Here is a 17,735-nt window from a genome sequence, read left to right as displayed (position 1 = left end):
CGTGAGGTCCCCAGGGTCACGTGATGGTCTGGACCCCCTGGTTACCTCCAAGAAAGGTGACAGGCTGTGCTTGGGGAGTTTATTTGGCTTCATCGGATCCCGAGGCCATGGCCCCAACCATGGCCAGGGCAGCAGGAAGGCACTCAGAGAGCCCCAGCCCCAGATGACCCCCAGGGTGGGGGGTCCAGGCACTAAGTCCCGGGGCAGGGGCCACAGTAGCAGGACTTGGTCAAAAGTGCTGGTGACAGCTAAGGCCGGCCCCTCTCCCCTGCATCTCCCCTCCTCCTTGCACCTCCAGGGGGGGCAATTCCCTGAGACAGGCTCTGGTCCTCCTAACCAGCTGGGTACAGTGTGGGGCCCCAGTGGGGCGGGTAAGTTGGGGGACCCACAGGTTGCAGGTGTGGGGGTGCAGCCCCCCTCCAGTGTGAAGGCTTCCTGTGCAGTGTAGTGTTCCTGACCCCCCGAGGGGGCGGGGTCCCTGGGCGAAACCAGGGCAGCTAGAGAGGCCTGCCCGGCTCCTATTCCAGTGTATATGCTGAGGCTCCTCAGAGGCAGCTGGAGCGTGGGGAGCAGCCCGGCCCACTCAGGGCCCTGCCTCCGGTGCCCATGGGGCCTGGGCACCTGGGTCTTTGGTCTGTGCCCTGCAGTCCTGAGGGCCCCCCTGGAAGGGGTTGGCAGATGGAGAGTCCCAGAAGGGGTCTGAGTCTGGGAATAAGGTCCAGGGTGCCCGGCGGGGCGCAGGCTGTGGCGAGGGCAGGGGTGAAGGCCGTGGCCCGGCTGATACGAAGCTCCACGGGTCGATGCGGCTGCGAAGGGGTGAGGGCCGAGGTCGGCTGATGAGGCCCAGAGGCGGTGAGCGTGGGGTACCCGGGGTGCCAGGGGCGGAGCGTGATATCCCTGGCGGAGGTGAGACAGCGCTTCCTAGGAAGGGAGTGGGAGGGGGTCCAGGGTCAGGCAGTCATCAACTCCTGGGTGTCCCCAGGAGGTGCTGCCTGCTCTGGGCCTCAGTTTCCTCATCTGCACAGTGAGCTTACTTGTCTCTTGAATTCTTTGGCCCTTCCTGCTCTGTAGGGCATCTATTTATCATGTATCAGTTAAGAGTGAAGAGGCCTCTGGAGTTCCCCTGGTGGCTCAGTGGATTAAGGATCCAGCATTGCCGCAGGCTGCAGTGTAGGTCACCTAGTGTGGATGTGGCTGTGGCACAGGCTGGCAGCTGCAGCTCTGATTTGACCCCTATCCAGGAACTTCCGTATTTTGCAGGTGTGGCCCTAAAAAACAAAAAAAAAAAAAAAAAAAGAAAAGAAGGAGTTCCTGATGTGGCTCAGTGGATAATGAATCTGACTAGGAACCATGAGGTTGCGGGTTCGGTCCCTGACCTAGCTCAGTGGGTTAAGGATCCGGCATTGCCGTGAGCTGTGGTGTAGGTTGCAGACGCGGCTCGGATCCTGCGTTGCTGTGGCTCTGGCGTAGGCCGGCGGCTACAGCTCCAATTAGACCCCTAGCCTGGGAACCTCCATATGCCACAGGAGCGGCCCAAAGAAATAGCAAAAAGACAAAAAAAAAAAAAAAAAAAAAAAAGAAAGAAAAGAAAAGAAAAACAGTGAAGAGGTCTCTGATCAGCAGAGTCTGGGCTTGGAGTCCACTTACTAGTGGGGGCCTGGAGTCCCTTGATCCCTCCATGCCTTATATTTTATTCCCAAAATGGGTATAACCAGAGCTCCTAATTTACCACATGGTGATGATAATTAAGCGAAGCAATTTCCTTAAAGTACTAGGAACAGAGCCTGGCACAGGGAAGCAACATGCACGGAGTTTGCTATCCTCACGGTCAATATCACTGTCACTTCTGTTATTTCACAGCCCGCTCCCAGCCACTGCACGGCTGCACTAGAACTTCGCTGGCTACATGCATCCTCAGCGCCCGAAGGGCACCTTGGGGTCCAGCAGACACCTGTGACCTCAGTCTCACTGCCTTGCACGACCCCACCGGCCCCTCCTCCCCTGGCTCACAGGCGGTGGACCACTCACCGCGCCTGCCCTCCTCGCGCCGGGGGCTCTTGGCTGACCGCTGGCCGGCGGGGACTCCCAGCTCCAGCAGCAGGGGCGCAGGGGCGGGCGGGCCGGGGGCGTCTGGGCTCAGCGGGGAGGCAGGGGCGTCGGGCGTCTTGGGGGAGAAGCGGATGAGCGGGGAGGGGGGCGGCTCGGCGGCGGACGGCGTGGGTGGCGCGCGGGGCGTTGGCGAGGGCTCCCCGCGCTCGCGGCCCGGTCCCCCGGGCGGCTGCAGGTCGCGGCCCAGGCCCAGCGAGGCGAGCAGGGCGGTGCCGCGCAGTAGCGCGCGCTGGATCAGCTTGGGCGTCCCGGAGCCGCTGCCGCGCTCCGCCGGGCTGGGCCGCCGAGGCTCCTCGGGCTCCGGGCTCGGCCGCGGGGGGTTACCTGGCGATGGGCACACAGGTTAGGCTGACTTCTGCTTCCCACCAACATCTTCCCCGACTCCACTGCTCCCAGCCAGACTCCTCCCAGGCTACCTGCCCCGCCCGCGCACAACCTGTTCGGGCCTTTCCTAAGGGGTGAGTGGGGGCAGGGCAGCGCAGACGGAGGAGCCAGCGGGAGCAAAGCCCGGGAGGCAGTCTGGTGCCCTGGAGCCCAGAGAGGGAGGGTGGGCTGGAGAGGAGCTGGTTCCGCCGGGAAGCCAGTGGAGGCCAGATCACAGGGAGGCTGAGACCCGTGCCCTGTGTCCACCCCCTGTCTGGTGGGGCAGCCTTCGCCCCCGACCCCCTTTTTACAGGCTGCACCTGCAGTTTATGGAAGTTCCTGGCTAGGGGTTAAATCGGAGCTCCAACTGCTGGTCTTGGCCACAGCCACAGCAATGCCAGATTCAGGCCACGTCTGCGACCTACACCACAGCTTCCCTCAACGCTGGACCCTTAACCCACTGAGTGAGGCTAGGGATCGAACCTGTGTCCTCACGGATACTAGTCAGGTTCTTAACCCTTGAGCCACAACGGGAACTCCCAGCACTGGCCCTTCTGCTTGCCTGCCCCTCCTCCAGCAGTTGTTTGTGTAGGGCACTCAGGTCAGTTCCACTGCACACAACAGCCCATAACTGTCTCTGTTCCAGAGACGAGAAAACTCAGGCTTGGAGAGGTTGGCTGTCTGGGACAGGCCTGAGCTCAGTGATTTCAAGGGCGTTATGTTGTTTGATTCTCACGCCCCAGGGGTTCCAGGCTCAGAGAGGTTAAGGGCTTAGCTAAACCTGTGCAGCCAGTAAGGGGTGGAGGGGGCCTCCAGGTAGGGGTGATAGAGCTTTTGGTCTCCACCACTTCCCATCCAGACTCGGCTCCGGATTTCAAGACACCTGTGCCCTAACCTGTGGGCCTGGGGTTGGCCTGACTCCCTCCGGACCACCTGGGCTGGGTCTGGGGAACCCATGATTGAGGAGGAAGGCTGGTCGGTAATGGCTCTCCCGAAAACCCCAGTTTTGTCAGGTCCTCCTTAGCTCTACAGCCTGCCATGGCTCTCCACTGCCACTAGAAGAGTCCAAGCTTCTTGTCTGGGCTTTCAAAGCCTTCCCTCTCTTCTTTGGGCCTGCCTGGAGTAGAGCACTGGGCTGGTGTCCAGAGAAAGAAATGTAAAGCTGGGAAGAGTGAGCTTCTGCTACGAACCGGGACTGTGTCTGGGGTTCCTGTTCTCAGCCCCAACCCCTATTCCATCTCTCTGACTTTCTTCTTTCCCTGTGGCATGTGGGAGTTCCTGGGCCAGGGATGGAATCCATGCCACAGCAGCAACCCTAGCCACTGCAGTGACAACTCTGGATCCTTAACCCACTGCACCATAAGGGAACTCCCCATCTCTCTGATCCTCATCCGCTAGCCCACCCACCCCTGCCAGGGCCACTGCCTTCTAAAACGCAAGTCTGGAGTTCCCGTCATGGCGCAGTGGTTAACGAATCTGACTAGGAACCATGAGGTTGCGGGTTCAGTCCCTGCCCTTGCTCAGTGGGTTAACGATCCGGCGTTGCCGTGAGCTGTGGTGTAGGTCGCAGACACGGCTCGGATCCCACGTTGCTGTGGCTCTGGCGTAGGCCAGTGGCTACAGCTCCGATTCGACCCCTAGCCTGGGAACCTCCATATGCCGCGGGAGCGGCCCAAAGAAATAGCAAAAAGACAAAAAAACAAAACAAAACGCAAGTCTGCTAAAGACACGTCTCTGCTTAAAAACTCCCCCATCGATTTCCAGGCCCTTTCTGAACTGGCTCCTGCCTGCCTTTCCAGCTCCAGTCACTTGTCCATTCATTCAACAAACATCTGCTGGCCCATGTGCTGGGGACTACCCTGAGCTCCACAGACACAGGGATGCAGGCCTGGCTTCAGGCCTGTGACACCCCGAGTTCCAGAGGGGAATCCCTCTTCTCCAGGTGTGAGTCCCGCGGCTGCACACAGGCCACTGCCTCTGCCTCTGTCCAGCACGCCCTTCCCGCCTCCGCTCTCAGTGATCCCTTCTTTACCATGCAAGACCCAGCTGAGCCGTCCCATCCTCTGTGATGCTGTGACAGGGTGATTTGCCAATAAAGTATACATTTGGTCCTCATCTCATTCCTGTTACAGGATTCCCAAGACCCTTAGAATTTCCTGAGTGTTAGGCTGATAAAGGTGAAAGGAGCACGTTTCGTCATTCACAAGCTTCTTTTAACCACATCTGAGTTCATGTTGATGTGGTCATTTTCGGAACGGCTCCTAAGGATGGGATCTGGTTGCCAGGGGAACAAAATTTGCGATGAGTGGGTTGGAACTTTCAGTCTCCACCTGCACGGGGAGAGGAGGGCTGGAGACCGAGTCCTATCACCAAGGGCCCATGACTTAACGCATCAATCATGTCCATGTAATGAAGCCTCCATAAAAACCTTAGCCAAAGGGTTCAGGAAACTTTTGGGTTCAAAGGAGCTGGGATAGCAGCGTGCCTGGAGAGGGCACGGAAGCTCTGTGCCCCTCACCCTGCCCTCCGAAACTCATTTGCTTGCTCTTGATCTGTAGCCTTTATGATAAATGGTCATCTAAGAAGGGTAAATGGTTTTCTGGTGTTCTGTGAGCTCTCTAGCAAACGATCAAATCTGAAGAGGGGGTCGTGGGAGCCTCCGATTTATAGCTGGTTGGTGAGGAGCACAGGTGACAACGTGGACTTACAACTGGCATCTGACACTAACTCCAGGTGGGCAGCATCAGAACTGGATTGAACTGTAGGACACGCAGCTGGTGGCCCAGAATTGGCGGGTGTGGGGAAAACTCCCACACATCTGGTGTCAGACGTGAAGTGAGTCCAGCGCAGAGGAAAACCAGAGCGTTTCCCCTTTTTAGAAGCCTTGCCAGACTCCTCCATAACCTGTGAGGTTCTGGCACGTTCTACCTTGAACAGCCCTAACCCCCACCCCCCGCCCGCCATACTACTCTCTGCTGTACTTGTTTCCTTGTGAGTCAGCCTCTTCCAACAGACAAGGCCCTCCCTGAGGTCGGGGCCGTGTTCCTCTCTAGACTATCGATGCCTGGCTCATAATTGGTGTCAATACATGTTTGATGGCAGGATCCATTCATGCAGGCCTTGCGACAACCACACAGGGTGATTGCTATTTAGCCCATTTTACAGGTGAAGAAACTGATCATATACAGTGCTCTCAAAGAGAACGGGGGAAAAACACGTTTAAAAATGGGACCAAGCGAAGTGAAGATGGAGGTTAGGACACAATCTGAGAATGGAAAGCAGTTCCTGAGGTCACTATGCTGAGAAACTGGGGTCCCCAGAAGTAAGTGACTTGCCCAAGGTAACTCGGCAAGGATTTTAATTTGCCACTGAGCTTCCTGGCAGTAAGAACTGGCAACCCTATTGTTAAGGAGAAAGCAGAAAAGCCATTCTTGACCCAGAGAGGGAGGTGACATAGCTTCCGTGGGGCCTCATGGAGAGGACCCAGCCTCGTGGTAATTAGCGGCTCCAGGGCAAGCTCACGGGCAGTCACTGCGACTGCAGGGTGGCTGCGCCCACCAAAATGCAACTCACTGCAACCAGTTTCCCCGGGGCCAGAACATCCAGGAAGGGCTGGAGGCTGGGAGTCAGGGCTCCCCAAGGCTGTGGCTAATGCCTGGGACAATCTCACAGGTCTTCTTTGATGCTTAGCCAGGTTTGTGACTGCGTGGGTGGTTGAGAAGTCAAGGTCATGCATTCTTATGGGCCCGGGATGGGACTGGAGTGCGGGTTTGCACTGGGGAAACCAAGTCCTCCGCCAGCAGCTGAGCTGGGACAGGTGCTATCATTTTAGGTGAGGGGAGCAAGCTGGAGGAGGGGGTCCAGGCCTTGTGCTCCTGCTCCCAGGAGCTCGGGGAGGGCGAGACCAAAGAGGTTTGCAGAATATGATCAGGGGCTGCTTCCACCCCCGCAGCCAGGTTGTGGGACCTCAAGTTCTCTACTGACTCTCTGGCCTGGTATATTCTAGAACAGGTGACGCTAAGCCTTCCAATTCTCAGTTCTGCCCCTGCAGCACAGCCAACTTGGGGCAATGCAACTAAGGGAGCAGAAAATGGTGGGGGCAGACGGGCGTCCAGAGAGGGCTCTGCCTCTCTTGTCAGACTATTTCAAAGCACTTAACTCCCAGTTTTCCCCTCTATAAAAATGAAACAGAGAAGGGAGCCAACCCATGTTCGCTGTTCTTATTACTGCGAATTGGAGCTCAGGTAACGGTGGAGTTGAGGGGCTGGGTGGGGCGAGAGGAGTGAGTGTAACTTGTTAGCTGAACAGGACTCTGGTCTGCTAACAGCTCAGCCTGGTCCTGCATTCTGGCTGTGAGAAGCAGCTGGGGGCTCTAAAGGGACCTACAGGCAAGGGAGACCACAACTTTCCAGTCCCTGCCAATGCTGCACGGTGCTGAGCGGAGCCCTTCACATGGAAACCCCACTTTCTGCTGATACCACCCCACCACCGCGTTCCAAGGAGTTTGGATGTGAGAAATCCTTTCTTCAAGTCAAAGCTTCTGGGGAACCTCACCCGGAGCATGGGAGTCAAACTCTCTCGGGGTCAAAATCCTTAGCTGGGGGCTTCAGATAGATTACTCCTCAGAGCCTCAGTTTTCTCATCTCTCAAATGGGTATAATAATCCCTCCCAGGGTTGTGGCTTGGATGGAACGCCTGGCACACATTTCATGCCCTCATCATCGTGGAGAACAGAAAACTGCCCCAGATGCAGTGAGAGTGGGCCCTCGATCCCCACCTGTTCAGCTTTCTTATCCACTTTTCCACCTACAGGTTTCTCAGAAGAGATTCTGATAAGCATAGACGCTGGGCCCCCTGAGGCCTAGGCTGGATCCAGCTCAGTTGTGGGCATATAGGTCAGGCCTGGGTTCTAGGAACAGCCTGCCTTGCCTGTTGGCTTCTTGCAGCCTCCCCACGTACCTGCAGGAGTGCAGCAACAGTCTGGGGGAGAGGGGGAGCAAAGCCACTCACCATTGAGCACCGGGGGTGTGGAAGGAGATCCTAAGGGGGATGAGTCATCTGAATCCAGGTACCACGTGGCTTCGTCCATGCGGGACCTTCTCCTGGTAGGGGGATGGGAAGGAGGATGTATGTTGTGAACCTCAGGACTGTTGGGAGGCGCATGACGCTGGGTGGGTGACACTCAGGCACTCACCTCCCGTTCTGGGCTTCTCCAGGCTTGGGGGAACTGGGACCCCAGGCCCAGTATGCTCGCCGCTCTCCATTGCTCGAGTCCTCCAGACGCCGTGGGGACTGTCGGCCCCATGCCTGGCCTTGTTCTGCAGGCTCCACTGTGGTGCGCGTGGGGTGGGGGGGCAGAAACCAATGGCATCTGAGCTGAGGTCAGGCACCCTGATCCTTGTCCTCCCATCATGAGAGTCAGGTTTCAGGGGCAACTTCTTAAAAGATGGTAGGTCACCCATACCATTCCCTGGGTGAGCTTTGGGGCAGAGAATCTGCGCAGAACTGGAGTGGGGTAGGTGGGTGTGGGTCCTGGGACTGGCAGAGTGGTGGGGCCTCTCATCTGGTCCTTCAGCTGGCATTGCTGCTTAGCAGTTAGTCCAGATACTGCTATAAACTGCCTGGATTTGAATTCTGACTCCTGCCCCTTAAACTAGCTGTGTGGCAGTAGGCAATTACCTTTTTCACTTTTCTCATGAATAAAATTTAGATAATAACAAGAATAGCCACCTCACAGGGTTACTGTGAGGAATCACGTTAATGCTATCAAAGCATTTGGGAAAATGAGTGGTACACAGCGTCATATGATTGTTAGAAAAGAAATTGCAAAATGAATGCTCCTTGGAGAACTCAAAGGTACCAGTTTAGACAGATAGGGTAGGAAGTCTGGGAGGTCGGAGGAAGAGGAAGAAACAGCGGGTGGAATCCACTTCCAAGGATAAGGTTTGACAAAAGGATGAGGGCTGCCATGAAGGGGTGAGGGCATGGGCAAGGGGAGGCGAAGTTTCTTACATTGGATGGCCCGGAACCTGGGGAAGGTGGGCGAGTCGCCGGCCCCAACCTCGAAGACGTTTCTCCTCCTGTCCAGGCCGGGGGAGGCCTGCACGGTGATGCGGTGTTTGAAGTCTGGCGTTGGGGGAGGAAGCAGAGGGCAGGGTTGTAGTGAAGGAGAGAAAGGATTGTAACCCGCAGGGGCCCTCCTCTGGCTCCCAGGCCACGCAGGCCGTGCTGGCACTGGGTCTGATACGCTGGGTGGGTGACTGGGGCCAGCCTCACTGCCTTCCTGGGCCCGAGGCTGTCCGTATGGAAAGCAGACCTCCACGCAGAGACAGCGAAGTTGCAGATTCCCAGGAGGCGGCCCACCCCGCCCCCTTGGCATTCCCAGAACTTTCAAGAGCCCCGCCCCTTCCCGGCCGCAGCCACTCCCAGGCCGCCATGCAAATATTCCCGCCAGAGCCCGCCCATAGGCGAAAACAGACTCTCGGTCCCACCCTTTCCAGCCTGAGCTCACAGGCCCACCCACCAGCACCCTAGACCAATCCCAGTGTGGCCGGCACCCAGGCCTGACCCCACCCCGCCGCCTAAGAAACCAATGGCAGGGCGGCAGGCTGGGGCCCGCCCCTTACCCAGCGGCATGCTGATACGCTCGCCGCCGTCGCGCGCGCGGAGTTTGCTGCGCTTGAAGGTACCGCGGCGGCGGCGGACGTGCGGCCGCTCGCGGTCAACCTGCTGCAACAGCAGCGTTAACTCGCGCTCGAACACTTCCAGCTCCCACTGAGCCAGCAGGTGCTCACGCCGCCGCAGCTGCTCCGCCTGTGACCGCTGCTCACGTGCCGCGCGGGTCAGCTCCTCCTCGCGGCTCAGTAGTTCCTGTGTCCGGGACAGTGAAGGCGGTGGAATCAGCCCGATACGGTCCCGGGCGCTCACCCCCACCCCCTGCTCCGTAGAAACCAGGGAGACATTCCTTCCGGGCGGATCCTTCCAACCCTGGGGCCCCGACTCCTCCTACCTTTTCCTTGGCCCGCAGCTCGTCGAAGAGGCCTTGGATCTCGCGCTTCCAGCCTTCCTGCATGGAATGGAAGGAGTCTCGCGGCATTTCCCGCAGCACCTGAGCCTCCAGCGCCTCCAACTGTTGAAGGATGGAGGCGAAGTCGGGCCTGCGGTGGGGGTCCTGCGCCCAGCAGTCTGAGGAAACGGAGTGGAGGGGGACCAGATTAAGAAGGGTTCTGGGCGTGGATACGTCCTGGGCCAAGGAGCTCTGCCCCTCAACCTCCTGCCCCATCCCCTTACCGGCCATGAGCTGTGCGAAGGGCTCGGGGCAGGTGGAAGGGATGGGCAGTGTGAGCTTGTTAACGGCCACTCCATAGGCTACAGCAAGGCAGTCGATGCCACGGTAGGGCACCTCCCCAGTCAGCAGTTCCCACAGCAGCACCCCAAAGCTGTGGGTGAGACAAAGGCTCTGTGTCCCTTTCTCTACTTATTCATCGCCATTTCACCCCAAAGCAGCCAACAGCTAAGTGGTTTGTATCCCTCCCCCTGGGCTCTGCTTGCGTGCCCAGCCCTAGATTTTGGCAGCCACCTATGCCTTCTGCAGTCCCATATCTGTCCGGCCTCCACCCAGACCTCACCTCCAGACATCGCTGCCCTTAGAGAAGGTGGAGGCCTTGATAACCTCAGGAGCCATCCAGGCATAGGTGCCCGCAGCACTCATTTGCGTGGTTTTGTGCCACTCGCGGGCCAGGCCGAAGTCAGTGATCTTCAGGGTCTTGTGCTCCATGTCGTCACCTTCAATGGGCTGCAGCAGCAGAACTGGGGAAGGGAAGAGGCAGGCTCAGGTGGTGGGGACAAGGGAGGAGCTGGGAGCAAAGTGTCATTTGATAGACATCCTGGCTGGTTACTGGGGGCACTGAGGTGAACTGGTCTAGATCTTGCCCTGGAAAGCTCGGAGCTGGGGTTGAGGTAGAATCAGATAATCATGACAATGCTGGGAAACAGGGCTACCAGAGGCCAGGCATTTTACACACTCAGCACCAGCACTCACACACACACACACACAAATCTATGAGGTAGACATCATTATGCCCCTTTTGCAGAAGAGGAAACTGAGCAAGGGTCTGATTTAACCAAAGTCATATGCAAATAAAGCAGATACCACAACCCGGTCTGTGTGGTTCCAAAGCCAGTGCTTTAACTTTCCCCCAACACTGCACTGAATAGAAACGGGCAACCTGGCAGCCTCTCAGCATTTGTGGCTTTGATTTCAAGAGAAACCTGTCTTGTCATTTTGCTGAGGCAGGAGTGTGAATCAGAACCTCCCTCGGGGTGGGGAGCAGGAGGGAACCCCCTGGTGAGAAAGGAAGTGCAGCAGGCACTGGGGCGGCCCCTGGTGCCCAAATCCCACTGGCCAGTGCAGCCACTCCCAGGGCAAGGAAAGACTCCAAAAGCTTTCAGTTGGGTGTGAAGAGGAAGGATGGGGATCTAAGAAAGTGGTGGTTCTTGGCCAGAAAGGAGTTTGGGACAAACGTAGGAGTGGATGGACTTGGCAGGGGCTGGTGGCTTTGTCCCAAATGGGGCCACCATACTCTGTTCGGAGAGGAGAAACAGCAACTTGCAAATCTCTTACCGGGACAAGCATGGCTCAAAGGGGAGAAGTTTTCGAGGAATAAAAAGAGGGCAAAGTCATAGAATCCTCAAGGGTTTGAGGAAGCCTCTCTTTTTCTCTTTTTCGTTTTAGGTCCACACCCGCGGTACATGGAAGTTCCCAGGCTAGGGGTCGAATTGGAGCTACAAGTGCCGGCCTATGCCACAGCCACAGCCACGCCAGATCTGAGCCGAGTCTGCGACCTACACCACAGCTCACGGCAACACCAGATCCTTAACCCACTGAGCGAGGCCAGGGATCCAACCCGCAACCTCGAGGTTCCTAGTCGGATTCGTTTCCCTGAGCCACGACAGGAACTCCCAACCTCTCTTTTTTTCTGATTATAACCAACTGCGTTGCAGAGAATCCACATCCAAGCCAACTAGACTTCTGAGCACATGTCGTTCCAGGGCACACCTTCCAGCAATCCTGCCCAGGGCAGCAGCACCACAATGGAGGCAGCACAGGATACTTGGGGCTGATGGGGCAGGGGAGACTCGTACCTAACACAGCCTGGTGAATCAGGGAAGACTTCTCAGAGGAGGTGGCAGAACCAGGGTACTCACTTTTCTAGGCCTAAAGCCACAACTCCTGATCTTGCTGCTGGCCAAGCTCTCTGGCTCTGTGGGGCCATCTGGCACTGCTGCCCAGCCCCTCCCTGCTGTCCTTGGCTCCCAAGGCCCCTGGCTGCTTGTGCTGTTTCCTTTAGGGCCTCCCCACCCTTGGCCTTTTCAATGCTGCTGTTCTGCGGAGCCTGGCCTCCCCTCAACCTCGGCCCACTGCCCCAAGACAGTGCCCTGGCCTCTCCCACATTTGGAACTCCAGGCCAGAAGTCAATCCAGCTGCCAGTCAGCTGCCCCACCTGATCTCTGTATGGCCCCAACAACCACCTTCCTCCCGTACCGTGCCCCACCATGGCTACAGCACATCTGTCTGCCATCTCCAAATTCAGACAACGGTCCTGCAGGGCACCCTCTCCTCTGAGCCAGACTGGGGCTGAGTCCTAAATCATGAATAAAGCTGAGGATGACAACAACAGCCACCCGAGGGTCATCATGAGTATCCAACAGGATCATGCTTCTAATTTATTTACTTTTCTTTTTCTTAGGGCCACACCTGCAGCATATGGAAATTCCCAGGCTAGGGGTCAAACTGGGGCTGCAGCTGCTAGCCTACACCGCGGCACAGCAACGAGGGTTCTGAGCTTCATCTGCGACCCACCGCACAGCTTTTGGCAACGGCAGATCGTTAACTCACCGAGCGAGGCCAGGGATGGAACCCACCTCCTCATGGATACTAGTCGGGTTCTTAACCCACTGAGCCACAACGAAAAATCCAGATCATGCTTTTTTTTTTTTTTTTTTTCTTTTTTGCCTTTTCTAGGGCCGCATCTTCAGCATATGGAGGTTCCCAGGCTAGGGGTCGAATCGGAGCTGTAGCCACCAGCCTACACCACAGCCACAACAACGCAGGATCCCAGCTGCGTCTGCAACCTACACCACAGTTCACGGCAACGCCAGGGATCAAACTCAAAACCTCATGGTTCCTAGTCGGATTCGTTAACCCCTGAGCCACGATGGAAACTCCAGAGGATCATGCTTTTTAAAGCCTTAGTGCAGGGTCTGAGATTCAGCACGAGTATACCAACTGCCAGCTGCCCTAAAAATTCTGCTGCAAGTCTCATGTTGACTCTCTCCTCTCCAGCCTCTCTCACAACTTACTTCCAGCTTCGCAACAGCCTGCCTGGCTGCTGGACACCCAGAATCAAATCACTGAGCAAGTTCACTCTAAAGAAGAACCACAGGAGGCTGGGGCAGGTGGCTGGAGATGGACCAGGCAGAGGGGTGTGTGTGCTGGGGGTGGAGAGGGGTCTCCCTGCTCCTCTGGTGCCAGGACCACCCACCCTCTTGAAGACCAAGCCCTGCTGCTACTTGGCCAGGTCTCTAGCCACTCGTGGTACCTCACAGACCGGTGAAGTGCTTTCTGCGCCAGCATCTCAAGTGGGGAGGCCAGCCTCCCTTTTTCAGTCAGGTAATCTGAAGCCAGAGGCGGGCAGCAACTCGAAGTCTCAGGATATCTTTGCATTGATGGCCTTTCTGCCACCTCCCGCCCAGATTTGACCTGACACCCGCGAAGCCTCATCCTCACCTGCTAGGCCTCTGCTTTTATCTAAATGCTTTGAATTTGTCCAACCCAAGTTGCTCTCCTGGTGTCTGATGCAGACCTTGGGACTGGGTGGCTAGGGGTCCCTGGGAGGAGAAGGGGCTAGAGATTCTCCTCCCAGCATCCCCTCAGGGTACTCTGTCCTCCAAAGGGGACCCAGCCTCCAGCCCCCTCCCTGGGCTGCCTCTGGATCTTGGGAGGGGCCTGGGCAGCTCACACCTCTTCCGCTTCCCTCCCATGCTCCTCACTTCTCCTTTCTGGGAGGCCTGGCCCAGGTCTCCAATTGGGGGGTGGGAGGGCGTCCTTTGGGAGAGAATCGGGGGAGGTCAGGCCCAGGCCGGGCTGGCTGGTCAGTCCTGTGACTCGTGGGCCCAGAGAATTCCCCCTCCTCTCCCCGCCAGGCTTCCTCACAAGGCCCCCATTGTCCAGGAAAATCACGCCATTGTTTCCTGCTTGTGCCCCCCCCAACCCAGGGACTCCCCCCTCAATCCCGCAGACAGCACCCTGGGCCTAGGACTGGGGTCTGCGAAGTGGGAGGCCAGGCTCAGCCTTGCTGAGGGCACCCTGCCTGCCCTATACCACCACCCAGACGCTGGGAGGGAAGCAGAGAACTGGGGGGGGGGAGTGGGGGTGTGATCCCTGGCTCCTTCCTCTCCCACAAACCCCCCACCCCCAGCTCTTTCCTCCCCTGCAGGCAGCTGGGCTGGGGAGAGAGCAGAGGCTGGAGCAGGGGCAGGAAGCCGGCTCGGGGGCAGCAGGAAACGCAGGAAGCGGAGGGGAGGGTGGGGAGCAGGGGCCTGGGCTATTGTTCCATTTTTTCTGGAAAGAAAACTAGAGGAAAAACAGAAGACGGGGGTCCCCTCCCCCCAGGCCTTCGGGGAATCCCCCTCGGGATGGGCAGGGAGTGGGGGTCCCTCGATGGCTAGGGCCAGGAGCGAGGCTGAGAGGTGGGAACTGTGCCCCACTATGGATGAGAGGAGTGGGTGGGGTGGCTGGCAGGCCCCCCCCAGGTCCCTGTAGCTCTTGTGAAGATTTGGAGATCACTGGGCCTGGTGTTCTGCCCCCCCACCCCAACCCTGAGCCCCTTAACCACGGTCAGCCCAGGCTAGGAGGCTCCAAATAGCCTCGCGCACCCTTCCAAGAGCCACCCCTGCCTCTCCAGTGACCCCACCGGTCCTTCCTGCACTTCCTCTGGCTCTACAGGCCCAGTCCGTGTCCCCACTGCTGTGCTCAGTCCTGCCTCCTTGCCTTTGCTCTCATCAGGCCCTGCGGGGACATCCACCTGGGTGCCTCTTGGAACACTCCCGGCTTTGGGCCTGGTGTCAAGCTAGCCCGCTTCAGAGAGCCCCCTGAACCTGTCACTTGCTTGTCTTGGGCCGGGCAGCACGTGCGACCTGAAATGGCTGGAGACGGAGTGCCTTGCCCCTGAGTCTCCCTTAGCCCCGCCACGCCCACTCCAAATGCTGATTCCAGGCGAAGCCCTCTTAGTGATCCAGCTTTCAAATGTCCACACCCATGGTGGATGACCCACTGTGTGCCAGGTGTCAGATACCCGTGTGCTAAGCCGCTTCACACTCCCAAACATTCCCTTTTTACGGAGACTGAAATCAGAGCTCTGAGTTGAAATAACCAGCTAGAGATGGTGCAGCCAGGGGTAGGAGTGGGGCCAGAATTCCATCCCTGGCCCCAGTTTTGGCCACAGTGGGGGGGCTTGCCCCTTTGAGATTTCTCTTCTGGAGAAGCTGCCCCTTTACTGTGGGTGCATGTGAACCTCAAGAGAGTTCCCTGAAGATGAGGGGTGCCAGCGCCCAGGACTCGCCTCCCCTGAGCTAGTGGCCATGTATGGTAGGCAGGTTGCTTATGGTCCGCCCGAGAGACCGTGGTGTGTGGAAGTTCCCAGGCCAGGGATCGAACCCGGGCCACGGCTGTCGCCAGAGACATAGCCCTGGCAATGCCAGATCCCTGATCCACTGAGCCGCCAAGAACTCCGAGATTCCCATTTTTTAACTTGGCAGCTGTGAGCTGGGGTTAGGGACTCCTGCTGGGGCTCTGTTGGGTGCCTGGGGTTCCTGCTTTGGCACTGATGTGAGCCTACGGGTCCCCCCAGGGACCTGAGACAATCCTGGGCAGGAGCTGCCACTTCTAGGAAACCCCTGGGTCGGCTCAGCTAAGAGCCGGCAGCAGCTGTCTGCTTGGGCCATGCCACCCTCCGGCCACGCTCCCCCGAACTCACTGTTGTTGGACTTGAGGTCTCGGTGGATGACAGGCACCAGGGCCTCGCAGTGCAGGTAGTGCATTCCACGGGCAATCTGCACAGCCCAGTTGACGAGCACATGGGGGGGCACGCGCCGCCCAGCCAGGGCACGGCTCAGGGGCCCACCGGCAGCATACTCCATCACCAGGCACAGGTTGGGCTCCTCCAGGCACACGGCCTTGAGGGCAATGATGTTGGGGTGTGCCAGCATGGCGAAAAGCCGAGCCTCCTGTCGCACGCTCTCAGCTGTCACGCTGATGTCCTCATCGGGGTCCTGGCGAGCTGCCTTCACGGCCACAAGCTCACCCCGCCAGCTGCCACGGTAGACCTTGCCGAAGCCACCGATGCCAATCACCTCCTCCAGCCGCAGCTCCTGGAAGCTGGCCATCTCGCAGGGGGGGGGACCACCGCCCCGAGACACATAGTTGGACGGAAAGATGCCCACCTGGCCACCTACCTGGCCCGCCCACCAGCCCTCGTCACCCGAGATAGCTGCATCCCGGGACAGCACCTCCACTCGGTCGCCCTTCCGCAGGGCCAACTCGTCCTGCCCATTGGGCTCGTAGTCAAACAGGGCTGTCCACACAGGGTTGGCATAAGCTGCAGCCTTCGGGGACCCCTCTGGCCAACCTCCGCTGCCACTGCCCCCGCTGCCCCCATTGCCACTGCTGTTCCATGACCCCAGGGGGCTCTTGAGGAAGAGGTTCTTCAAGGGCTCCATAGCTGGGAGCTGGCACTGGCGGGTGTGGGGGACCTTCCCTGGGTGCCCCGGTCCCCACCCTTGCTGACGGCCGAGGCCCTAGTCCCGGAACCTGGGCATCCGAGCCCTGGCCCTCAGCCCCAGACCCACGCCTCTCTGGGGAGCCAGGAGTGTCGCCTCCCGGCCCACCGCATCTCGGGCTTCCGGAGGAGGGCGACCTAGGGAAGCAGTGTGGTCAGGCTGGGGGGGTGGACCCCCAGGGCCTCCGATGTCTCACCATGGCCGGCACAGAGGGGCCCGGGCGTCCCTCAGTCCAGAGCAGTCCTGGGAGCCGAGCTCCAGCACCCGCCAAGTGAAAGGTGGGGCCAGCGAGGGGCAGTGCCTGGACTCCCGTTGGGTCTCTGCGCAGGGGGGTGGCTGGAGTGTCTCTAGGTTGAGCTGCCTCTTCCTGGCTCAGCTCTCGCGACCCGATGGCTCCAACCCCGTTCCCTTCTTCCTCCTCCCTTTGTACTTTGGCCCCGGGGGCGGGAGGCAGAGGTGGAGGGTGGAGTTTCACTTTTTTCCGCTGTTCTCTCTCCTGCAGGAAACAGCATCAGATGACGCGGGCGGGTAGCACCGCTCCCCTCCCAGAGGCTGCAGGGCGATTTGGTCTGGGAGTTACCGGGTAGGCGGGCAATGAGAGGCAGAAGGAGAGGAAGTGTAGCCCGTAGCCCCCACCTCCCGTGACAACAGGTTTAAGGTCGAGGTTGGTTTCTGCTAAGGAGGGACCGTCCCCGCCCTCTACGTCTGCATCTGTAAAACTGGGGGAAAGATCCTGGCTTGGAAGAGGGGCAAACCCGAGTGTGGTCTTGGCTCCGAAGTTGCAGGGCCGTGTGACCCTTTCTCTGCGCTTCATTCTCTTCATGTCTGAAACTGGGGCCAGGAGCTCCGCTTTGCAGAGCTGGCAGTGGGGGTAGGCAAGAATGGAGGACGAAACTGGCTGCACTTGGAGCTCTTGGAACGCGTTGTCTAAGATTTACTGCTTCCCTTCACCTGGGAAACAATTCATGCCTCTTTCCCAAGAAGGGATGGAAACCTGAGACTGTGCTCCTGAAATTTGTCCAGTGATGGCACTTGGAATAGCTAAATCGCTCTCGCAACCGCGCGACGGACCCCCTTGCCTTGAGCCTGTCACTTTAAGAAAAACGACACTATCCTATTTCGACTAGTCCTGCCTGTTCTCTCTACACTCTGAGTTTGAGCTCTGACCCGGAAGTAGAGGCCGCTCGTGACGTTTGACGTCCAGCGCTAAAAAGGGCGCACCTAGAGGGGCTTGCTCCAGTAGCGCACAACTGTGGCTTTAGCCCCCAGGGGTGTCCACGCCTCCATCCTTTTCCTCGCCTCTAGTAACTCTTCCCTCGCGTTCCGCCCAGTGATCGCGGCTAGGTTGGCATCGCTTAGGTGTGCGCATGCGCTCAAGGACTTGTGCCTTTTGGATCGTCCCTTCCTCAGCTGCGCAAGCCCAG

General features: G+C 58.4%; 1 protein-coding gene across 1 annotated transcript; it reads right to left on the bottom strand.

Moving 5' to 3' along the window:
• MAP3K11 (mitogen-activated protein kinase kinase kinase 11) lies at positions 66–17,722 on the bottom strand. The gene is made up of 11 exons (XM_021082851.1): positions 17,533–17,722; positions 15,510–16,807; positions 10,101–10,281; positions 9,763–9,911; positions 9,482–9,657; positions 9,099–9,342; positions 8,485–8,598; positions 7,667–7,802; positions 7,483–7,574; positions 2,029–2,433; positions 66–921 (listed from the first exon to the last, which is right to left on the bottom strand). Exons 2-11 carry the CDS (start codon positions 16,249–16,251, stop codon positions 584–586), a joined length of 2,577 nt encoding a protein of 858 aa, XP_020938510.1. The 5' UTR covers positions 16,252–16,807; positions 17,533–17,722; the 3' UTR covers positions 66–583.

This window comes from Sus scrofa, chromosome 2 (genome assembly GCF_000003025.6).
Source record: "Sus scrofa isolate TJ Tabasco breed Duroc chromosome 2, Sscrofa11.1, whole genome shotgun sequence".
Taxonomy (NCBI): domain Eukaryota; kingdom Metazoa; phylum Chordata; class Mammalia; order Artiodactyla; family Suidae; genus Sus; species Sus scrofa.
The sequence above is the reverse complement of the archived record's forward strand: the minus strand, read 5'-3'. Positions and strand labels throughout refer to the sequence as shown.